Source organism: Onychomys torridus, chromosome 1 (assembly GCF_903995425.1).
Source record: "Onychomys torridus chromosome 1, mOncTor1.1, whole genome shotgun sequence".
Taxonomy (NCBI): domain Eukaryota; kingdom Metazoa; phylum Chordata; class Mammalia; order Rodentia; family Cricetidae; genus Onychomys; species Onychomys torridus.
In genome coordinates, this window is record NC_050443.1 from 152,059,425 (window position 1) to 152,070,964 (window position 11,540).

At 35.6% G+C, this 11,540-nt stretch overlaps 1 protein-coding gene across 1 annotated transcript; it reads right to left on the reverse strand.

Moving 5' to 3' along the window:
* Positions 1–528: 528 nt before the first annotated feature.
* On the reverse strand, positions 529–10,977 carry LOC118578133 (tear acid lipase-like protein). Its single transcript, XM_036178821.1, is given in 10 exon segments — positions 529–768; positions 1,538–1,609; positions 3,433–3,504; positions 4,095–4,238; positions 6,187–6,323; positions 8,555–8,664; positions 9,093–9,291; positions 10,545–10,569; positions 10,571–10,663; positions 10,876–10,977. Coding segments are annotated over 10 exon segments (1,194 nt in total).
* Between the last annotated feature and the right edge of the window lie 563 nt (positions 10,978–11,540).

Consider the following 11,540-nt stretch of genomic DNA (forward strand, 5'->3'; position numbering starts at 1 on the left):
GGATGTTGACAGTGTGTGTCATGGCTGCTTGTAATTATCTCAGGTTTTATTTTAGAATAAATGGTAAAAGAAATAACTATAAATATGACTTCTTCAGAGTCATTGTCCACCATAGATATATCATGGGTCTTCTTCCTGCATCACTATTGTGAAATTTTCTTCTTTTAGATAAAATTTAGCCCTGTGCTCAGAGTTCTTCTCTCAGTGATCTATAAATAAGTATGCATAAATTAGAAAATGTTTGCAAGATGAATTAAATATTTTATTGATTTTATATTTTCTGGACATATGAAAACAATTTACATAAATTATACCAGGATTAAAAATCAAAGATTATGCCTGTCTATGGTGGCATATGCCTTTAGTCCTAGAACTCAGGTGGTCTATAGAGCAAGTTCCAGGACAGCCAGAGCTATAGCAAAGATTATTGAAAAGAAAGAGGAAATCAAGGAATTCTTTTCATTAAGAAAAAGCATAGAACCCTCCAAAATAAGCAGAAAAAAAAACACTCAGGAAACTAAAGAAACTTCACCCTGATTGATCTTTTTTGATGAATGCAATCAAATCGTTGTAAACTTTTTCAGCAGCATCTTTACCAATTATAAAATCCAAATGATTATAGTCACTAATCTTCTTGTGATAAACTAGATTGTAGGTTTTGGCTACCAGGTTTTTAACATCTATTGGATTTGCCAGAATATCTTGTCCACCACTCCATATGACAGTTTGAACTTTCATGTTCTCCACCTTGTATATAGGAGGAGTAAACTAAAAGAAAACAAAGAATAGCTTATTTATATTAATAACATACCAAAGTATGAACTATAAGTTTTACATTCTAACTTATGAATTGATTCAGTGATTATATACATCAGACCACAGAAAGCATTTATGAACTCTCAACATATGTCAAGGCAGTAATGGACTACTGGTAAAGCATTATCATGTATCATAGACAATTTTATGAAACTATTTCCTGTAAACTTTACATTCTTTATGGTAGAGATGATGATGTCAATAACCATTTGATAGATCATAAGGTTGCTGTGAAGTTCTGATGATAAGCTATAGAAATAAATTTTTCTAGTGTTAAAGATAAGTTATTTTCTATTTCTATAGATAAGCAATTTCCATTCCTATAGTTAAGCTATTTAGAAATACATATTTCTACATAAAGTACTATAAAGAAGTATTTTCATTCTTTTGATGCTGTTCTATGACCTCTGTCTAACTAATATCCTGGGAAGTATAAAAAATATTCAATAGTATTTTTAAAATAATCATTTCTTTAGATCTTTCATACACTTTCCAAAAGTGGGCAATCATTACAGTTTTTAAAAGAAGACTCACAGCTGGGCGGTGGTGGCGCATGCCTTTAATCCCAGCACTTGGGAGGCAGAGGCAGGCAGATCTCTGTGAGTTCAAGGCCAGCCTGGTCCACAGACCAAGATCCAGGAAAGGTGCAAAGCTACACAGAGAAACCCTGTCTCTAAAAACCAAAAATAAATAAATAAATAAAAAATAAAAGAAGACTCACCTGATTGTAGTGCTGCATATTTAGAGAGTCGCTGCCCCAGTTATAAGTTTGGAATAAGCCTGTTCTGATTCCCTTAAAGATAAAATAGGCTGTTACTTACTAAACATTCCTAAAGCAAACTTTCTAGGAATTAATGATCTGTATCGACTACTTTTTCATGTGAGCCACTGGATCAGGTTCAATATAACCATATATATGTGCACTATACTTCTATGATCACATCATGTGATCCTGGATGAGTAGAAACTTAAATATATGCAGAAAGATTCTGTGTCAGTCAAACAAAGATGTTATATGACTAAGAAAATTAGTAACTGTAGTGTATTTTACAAAAAAAAATGTAGTAGTACTTATACTACATTTTATGTACTTATATGGAATCTCAGTATTATATGTAGGAAGACAGTGAAAATTTTAGTGTTATAATTTCATAAGGGATGAGATTTGCACAAGTTATTTTATAGTGTAAATTTGTTATAACATTAAATTTCACTATATTTAAGATTAGTATTGTAAATGAAATTCAAATTGTAAATAATTGTTAATAAGGAAATATTTTGGAAGTGGAGAATAATCTTAGTAAGTGGTATGTTTGCTTTGCCGGCACCAGGACCTAAATTTAGTTCCTACAATCCACTATTAAAAAGAAGAGTGTGGTGGTATATATTTGAAATCCTAAAGCTCAGAAGACACAGACATACAAATTCCTGGGACTCTTTAATGGAAAGCCTAACCTGCCTGGCCAGTTTTAGAACAGTAAGAGATATCATCTCAGATAACAGATGGATAGTGTCTTTAAACAACACCCAAAGATGTTCTCTGTTATCCACATGCAAGCACATCCATACCAAGACACTGGCACACACATGTCCACCATCACAAAAGAACATTCACATAGGTATATATACATACATACCCCTTTCAAATTATCTAAATACCCATCAATGAAGCTATATATCAACAAAATAAGGTAATATTTTGATGGCTACAGAAAAACTTTTTAAAAAAATTTAATTGACTTTAACACTTGTTACAAAGTATCATTTCTATCAGATCTAAAATATAATTGAACTATTTTGCACTTGCTTAGAATTTATTTTGTAAAAAATATTTCCAATAAGAGCTGGGCAGTGGTGGTACATGTATATCAATAAGTCCAGGGCAAACTCAGGAATACAGCTCAGACATGGAACTTAAAAAATAAAGACCCATGAATGAAAAAATTTCAAATATGGAGATATACATCTTGACCATAGGTACTAGCTTACATCATGGCAATGGCCTTTGTAAGATTAGGCCATTTTCATCTTTATCCCACTTTGCTGTCCTGGAAGTCTTTTTTACATGCATGAAGGAAATGTTTCACAATTTATGCCTATACCTCAAAGGCACCTAAAATTCCTATCTTTCTTTAATACCTGACACTTGTAAATTAATATTAATTTTAAATAAACTAGGTTTATACTAGTTTTCTGTGCTGTTAAATTTAAATAAATTTTCTTCTTTAGAAAAGACAATGTTCAACCATCCTATCTGTGATATTCTGCTCTAGCATCAATCATCTCTACCCTTAGTCATCAAGGTTTCTGAACTGGTATGGGTTCATAGCCTCAGCTTACCTGGAGGCCAGGTGACCCAGATCACCAAGAAGATTTACATGTTGTAAAATAAAAGTTACTGCATAGAAGATATAAGGATGGAAAAATTACTTTTCACAATTATTGTTTCCCCACAGAGTAGTGTTTCTCCTCTTGACATCAGAGATAGTATTGTTACTATCTATTTCAACATCATCATCATCATCATCATCATAAGATAGAGAATTGACATAGCTCACCAAAGAGGGAAGATTTAAAACAAAACAGAAAAGGAATTCAAGCACAGAAAATGTTTACCTGAGAAAAATGAAGTATATTTCTAACTGAAGTTCCTGATGGAATGTGTCCAGCATACACATCAATACGACTCTGGGAAACAGCAAAACATGGTTAGTATCTTTTTTTTTTTTTTGTGGAGCTGAGGATTGAACCCAGGGCCTTGTGCTTGCTAGGCAAGTGCTCTACCACTGAGCTAAAACCAGTTAGTATCTTTTTAAGAGTATGAAAGTTTAAAATATTATTGCAGAATGGTGGGACTTTTATGATTCAAATCTTTCCTGAATCAATTAAAAGGAATTTTGACCACAGCAAGGAAGCTAAGTATTTTTGTTTGTTTTGTGGTAGTATGTGGTGGAGATACTGTTTTTCTGGAAAGAAGTTTTAATCTTAAAATGATGATTAAAAAGAAGTCAGAGAAACAATATTAGTTATTTAATTTGTGATATCCAGATATTCATCTATATATGATATAGATGGATTTTATAGCCATCTTTATAACTTTAGAAATTATATGCAAACTATGCCACCTTGTGTAATATGAACTATTCATATTATGTGAGTTAAATTATTCTATACTATGCGAGTAAGTAGTTTTCATTTTTAATGTTTATCTAGTAAGAAGATCATAGCATCAACAATCACTATAAAAAAATCCATTGACCTGAAGACAAAAATCATACCTCATTTAAATTCTTGGGGTTATATCCAAATAGCACTGCAAGCAAATTATTACAAACAGTTCCCATTGTCTCCCGATGGCACACAAACTGAAGGACACGATTACCATCTGGACTGGTCATTATATCCTTTTCTCCAAACACTTTCTGAAAATGACACATTTAAATATGTAGGACCATCATTAATACTATAACCGTAGTAAAAGATAACATAGTTTCCCTCTGAATCCGTAGTAGAGGGTTTGCACTTGCTATGTGTCTGCATCATTAAGCTGCACTTTCCAGCCTTTATAACAAGAAATACACACACACAGGAACACAAATACAGATGCAAACATACACACATTGATAACAAATGTAGGTACTAAGATCCTAAAAACTAAAACAGAAGAAAACTGTATTAAAGGAAACCTGATATTCTAAACACAAAAGATGAAATCTTCAAAAAAATTAGTGGGCAAAACTTACGAATTTATCAACAATGTAAGATGCAGCCTCAATGTATGAACTGAAGTTTTGCCATAGACTAGCAACAGACAACGAGGTTATCAAGGTAAATAAACCTAGAGAAGTTAATGAAGCATTAACTGAAAGAAAAGTCTCTGTTCTTGCAAGTTTGAAGGTTCAAGACACCAAGCTAGAGGGATGGTTCAGCCACTAAAGGCTGGGCTTAACACTAAAACATGAAAATCCCGATAACTTCTTTGCTTGATTTTGTTGAAAGGTGTGCTTTGTTCAGTTAATAAAAAGTAGAATGCGGACTTTAACACGGTATAAATAACAAAACCAAGAAAACAACTTTGGAAAAAAAGATGTGGGTGTTGGAGAGATACCTGAGTGGATAAGATGGCTTTCTGCTGTTCCAGAGGACCTGAGTTTCATTCCCAGCACCTACATCAGGCATCTCTCAACTGCTTTTAACTCCAGACCCAGGGGATCTGATAGTCCTATGACTTCCACAGGTGCTTGCATGCACACACACACACACACACACACACACACACACACACACACACATACACACACAGAAACACATACACACATATGTACACACATGCAAACACACATACAACACGCACTTACACAGAGACATTCAGATAAAATAAATAAAAACAAATATTAAAAAAGGAAAAAGGATTTGATGTCTAGAGAAGTCACCTCTTTGACCTTTAGAGTCAACATGAAGCTTTTCACAGGGATAAATGGGCCACTAGTCTGCTATGGAACTAAAATAGGACAAGAGAGCTCCAAATAAGACTAAGTGGTTTTCTCTGTTTTTAATATCCCAGGGTTGAGGCTGTTAACCATTTTCATATTAGAGAAAAGAACAGCTGGCAATTTTATATGCAATTGTATATGTGTAAATGCATGAAATAAAAAGACCCAGAAAGCTATTAATTATGAAGAGTAGGTTGCCACTCTTTATATAAATGAAATGATGCTGTGTCATTGACCATTATACAATTGCAAGTAAAAACCTTAAACAAGCACTAACTCCATGTCAATTAAATGCCTCACTATTTTAAAGAGACAGATAAAGCGAAGCCATGAACACAAGAGAAATGTAATCAGTAGACTGGTGATGATGTAAACCCTGTATTCAACTTCCCTGCAACTAAAGCATTTATTATTAATACATTTTCAGCACTCTGTACAAGATGTGATTAAAACAAGCTTTAAAACAATGGGGAAAATTTAATGTGTTACAGTCCAGACAATGGAAAGCAAAAAGAAGTTAAAAGGGGGAAATTCTCATTCATTCTATTGAAATTTCCATCTGAAAACCAGAGACATGATAGAAAACTTTAAAAACAAATGCAAATAGCACATTTGTATTATAAAATCCATTAGCAAAGGCTTCCGTAGATAGGAAAAGTAGAGGGGTTAAAAAAAAAGATCCTTGGTCAACGGGTGAATGACAAGTCTTGGCAACCTCTGACATGCAGTACCAGCTGTGGGGGAGCTGTGTGTGGTCACAAGGACGCTGAGCAGATGTTGCCTCAGCATCTCTGGTTTTCAGCTGGGTACCACTTTTATTTTTGAAAACTGTACCTAACTGCTATTTCTGAGGGGGGTGTTGGAAAGTATTACAAACCTTGATCACTGTTGGGTCAATGTAAGCGATTGTGCGAAAGGCACCTGACAGATACTTGGTGGTCACAACAGGGCCCAGGGCAAGGTTGGCTTTGATTTTCTGGGCCAGCTGTGGATTTGTTGCCAATGCCCCATAAGCTGAAAGAAAACAAGAGACTAGATCACTTTTCAGTATTTTCTCATAGTTCGAAGTTCTATGTTATTTTTAGTCACAACTGAGACTAAACTGAGTGTATTCTTTGTCATTCTTTGATAAACTTTTTTCAGATGATTCTCTGATTCACCTGGGAGCACACCATTAGGTTACTTTCTTTAAATTATATTTGATGTGGACCTCATTTTAGTTATCAACTGTGAAAGGTTTTGTTTGCTTAACTAGACATTCAATAACTTAGTGTGTTGTTTTATATATATATATTTAAGGGGTGTGTGTGTAGGGGGGGACAAATCAGCCAGAGCGTTAGGGACAGGCCCTGCTCCCACCACTAGGTATCCCACAAGTGGATCAAGCTACACAACTGTCACACATATGTGGAGGGCCTAGGTCAGTCCCATGCAGGCTCCCTAGCTGTCAGCCCACAGTCTGTGAACTCCTATGAGCCCAGCTTAGCTGTTTCTGTGGGTTCCGTTGTGATGACCCTGGCTTCCAGGACCAATTCCTCATACTGTATTGCCTTGCCCATCCTTAATAAAAGTAGAGGAGCTTAGTCCTACTTCAACTTGATGCCATACTTTGTTGACATTCATGGGAAACCTGCCTCTTTCTAATCAGGAACTCAGGAGTTAGGGGTTGGTGTGGGAGAAGGGAATAGGAAGAGAGGAAGGAGTGAAAACTGTGGTTGCAATGTAAAATAAATAAATAAATTTAATTAATGAATGAAATAAATAACAATGAAAACTTTTAAAATTAAAGAAAAAAAGAGAGAAAATATCCATATCTAGAAAAATCAAGTATTCCCAGATTGTTATACTTTTGGAATCCAAAGTGTTACATTTCTATTACATTGATTTTTAAAATACTTTTCTTCTGATCGTACTGAAGGTGGCATGGAAGACTTGTATACACCTTCACATGTGAAGGTAGAGAGCTGAGTAGACTATCTTTAAAAAAAGACACAAAATTTGATGGGGCACCATTAAATTTCAACTTAGCATTTTGTCTTACCATAATAATAATCTTCTCTCGTAGTTGGATATGCCCCCTTATATAGATGGAGAATGATATTTATGTATTCTTAGTAGTCTGTTCTCCAATCCCGTGTGTGTGTGTGTGTGTGTGTGTGTGTGTGTGTGTGTGTACATACACAACAGTCAAATTATAATTTAAGGCTGCCTGGAAAACTTTGGGTAAATATCATTCCATTTTTGTAGTAGTTCTTTATTAAGGATTTCTTTGAACTCAGAGAGTTATTTCTAACAGGGAAAACAATTTTGCTTGTTACAAGTCAAGGGCAATGAGTGGATCCATTAACTCCCATCTAGTTAGTAGAAACTCTGGATATCACTTAGCATCATACACTGAATATCCTACAAAGATATCCTCAAGAGAAAACATGTGGCCCAAGAAACATGAGGGTCTGTGCTATTTATCCCACACTTTCCTCAGTGGACTGCGAGTTCAGGGAGAAGTGCATTTCTTTGGTGTACTGCGTGCAAAGTGCCTAAGCAGTAAGAACACTATTTTAAACTAGTGGCATGCAAATTAAGTAGACATGGTTTTCCAGGGAGTATGAGGTTTGGAAGCATGCATTTTTTTCTTGTATTCACACTATGTAAATTAGCATGCCTCAGATCAGCACAGTAAAATACTACTTGAAGCTCTGTGGATTCTCAGTGGGTCCTCAGAATTTAACTTCTCAGAGTACCCAAATGAGTAAGACTTTTCCTAAACAGTACATATAAATCCATTTTCCTTTAAGAAGTCAGATAAGGACATCAAGACAATGTATTAGGCTTAGTTTTGGAAAGTGAGGATAATTCCAAGCAACTCTAAGACATTTACATTGTTCACATGTCTTGTATCTTTGAAATGATGATGATTAAAAAGCAGGTAACAAAGGCGTGTAGTATTCTTTTTTCTGTTATTTTGAAGGAGGCTAGCCAGGGACAGTTGCTCATACCTGTCATCATACCATCTGAGAAGTGGAATCAGAGGCTTGCAAAGTGGAGCCCAGCCAGGGACACACCGTAATATCCTGTGCCACTGAATTAACCATTATAATAACTGGGTTTTAATATTGGGGGGTAGCTAAATGTTTCTAAATACTGACAAAAATGTGCTTTCTAAAAATGAAATTATTTCTAGAGAATGCTTCTGTGGTTTGCAATTAAAATTACAGTAGCGCAGGTTTTAGAGTCTCTCCGCATACCAAGAAGGGTGCCCTGGGAATGGCCGACATAGTAAATTTGCTTCTGTCCTGTCTTGTTCACAATGAAGTCAATGGTGGCTGGAATGTCGAATTTTATTTGTTCATCAAAACTGTATAAAACAGAAATGAAGTTTACATAATTCTAACAATTGAACATTATCCTTGCGGGGGAAGCCCTGACTTGAAAAAAATTTCTAAGGGGGTGCCTGGGTACTGAGATAATACTGACAAAAATGTCCTGCATAGTCTCCATCTTGCTCCTCCTCATATCCCCTATTTCCTACAATGCTCAGAATGCCTTGACACAATCTTTTGCTTGTGTACTTTGAACAGAGCCAAGGATCAGAACCAATTAAGCGACTGGCTATATCTCCAAATGCTTTTGTTCTAGATCTGAATTTATAAGATAACATACCATATAGTATCCCTATGACATATGTCTGACCAGTTTTTATTCATATTTGGGTAAGACATGTTACAATAATCAATAAAGTTGGTAGATTATCAAAAATGAAAATAGGAAGATATTTCATCTTACCTAAAATTCCAGAATGCTGTAGAATTTGGGTCTAGGTACACATGTTTCCTGGCATAGTTATTGCCTCTGACATTCCCTAGCCACACATCAAAGTGAGCATCTGCCAGAAGGAAGCCAAGGCTGCTGCTGGGAGGGTTGATAAGCCAAGCAGAAGCAGATAGAGTCAACCCATGCTGCAAATACACAACTGGCTTTGTAGCTGAAAAGAAAACGTACTTGTTATTTATTATTGATTTTTAAGAACACAAAATAATGGAGCTCATTATATTTTATACATGTATATTGCAGTTTTCTCATATTTGTATCCTTCCTTATCCTCTTTTCATTTATTTCTCTTCTGGGAAATATTTGATAATATTCTCAGTCATCATAGTACTGTTGGATTTGGTTTGTTGTTTTTGTTGCTGTTATTGTTTCTGGCTAGTGTTTTTGTTTGCTTTTGTCTTGGGACATGGTCTCAGTGGAACTTGTTATGTAGATCAGGGTGGTCTTGAACTCACACAGATTCACCTGCTTCTGCCTCTCCAGTGCTGTGATTAAAGGCAACAAGGCTTGTCTCTTGTTTGTTTGTTTGCCATAGTGCAGATATAATCTAAGTAGAAGTGCTAACAGCTGGTTATCCTCATGAGAAAGCCATCAATATCATGCATTTCCTGCAGAGTAAAACTGGATTGGATGCCGTTCTTCTTCCTGCTCCTTGTTGAATAAATATGAATTTCCTTACTAAGTTTTGTTTTTTTTTTCTGAGACAGTGTTTCTCTGTGTAGCTTTGCGCCTTTCCTGGGACTGACTTGGTAGCCCAGGCTGGCCTCGAACTCACAGAGATCCACCTGGCTCTGCCTCCCGAGTGCTGGGATTAAAGGCGTGTGCCACCACCGCCTGGCACTAAGTATTATTAATTCATAAAATTTTGAGCTATATTATTTTCTAGTAATGAGTTCAAACTCATGTAGAGCAAAAGATAATATGGAGAATATTTAATAAATAACTCAAACAACAATAAGTCCTTGAAAATGACTATCATTTGTGGCATATCTAAACATAAATCAGAATGAGCTAGGTTCTTGATCAAGAACTGTGAATTCTCACAGCAGTAAGTCAAGCATTGCAGAGTCTGTGCTTTGAAGTTCTTCTCCTTTAATGCAGGGATTCTTAGCTTTTATCCTGTTGAAAATCTAAATTCATGAGACAGATGGTGCTGTTTTGTCTAATAGTATCAACTAACACAGTAGGTATCACACCCACCACCACCACCACCACCACCACCACCACCACCATCACCACTACCACCACCACCAGCACCACCACCACCACCAACAACAACAACAACAACAACTCCTGGCTTTGCACATGGAATCCAGGGAGATTTGGGACTTCTCATTAGCGGTAACTGATGGGGAGGTTTTCATAGAACACATTTAAACCTCAGTACTTTTTGTCACTCACTGTTACATGAATTCCTGGGTTCATTCTTCCCGCATGGGAATCCGGTAAAGTAGAAGAATATAACCATCATCAGTCACAACCTCATATACCTCACTTTTATAGTTCCAGTGGGAAATAATCTCACTCTAAATATGGAAGAAAAAACACATTGACTTTCATTAGTGTAGTCATCTGGGCACTTTGATGAATTTTCAGTAAAGTTTCTTTGTAGAATATAGTAACAATTTCTATGTAAAGAGAAATTTCAGATTATCATAAATGCAACAATTTGGAAAGGATGAGTGAAATTAATAGTGACAAGTCTTTGAAAGTGTGTTGATTAATGAGGATAACTTACAATATTCATATTGGCTTCAGGATTCCGCAGTTTGGGTTTCAACAAACAAAATATGTTTCCAATCACATGAACAAAGCACATTGTTCTCAGTAGCCACCACATTTAAACCTGCTGAAAAATAGTTATTAGCTTGATACACTATGTGTTCCCAAGTAAACTCAGATTATTGGATGTACGTTATGTCCATCTGTCACTTTCCATACTTGAAAGTTGGCCATATCACCTTATAAGACTCAGAAATACCTCTACACTTTTCAAAGGACAGCTTAAATGAAATTCGAAGTCATTGCCCAAACTGCCCAGAAAACCACTTTTCTGCCCTTTGACTTTTCATGCAACTTAAATAATTGCATCTCACTTTCTGCAAAATGTTATGGAAAGGTGTTTGGACCTTGTTTCTTTTTTTTTTTTTTTTTTTTTTGCTTAATCAAGATCATTATTTTGCTTCTTTAATAAAGATGTTGGATAAGTTAACCCAAAACCGTTTACAACTTGACCACAACAGAATAAAGCTAAGAAGAGTGAAAGAAAGACTATGACAGAGGGTATGAGAGAGCAAAGTGGGATGAATAGAGAATGAACTAGAGTTTGTGGCTCAGAGGACTTGATCTAGCCACTACCCCCAACCTGGCCTTTTTTTTTTTTTTGATAAATATTGACACAAG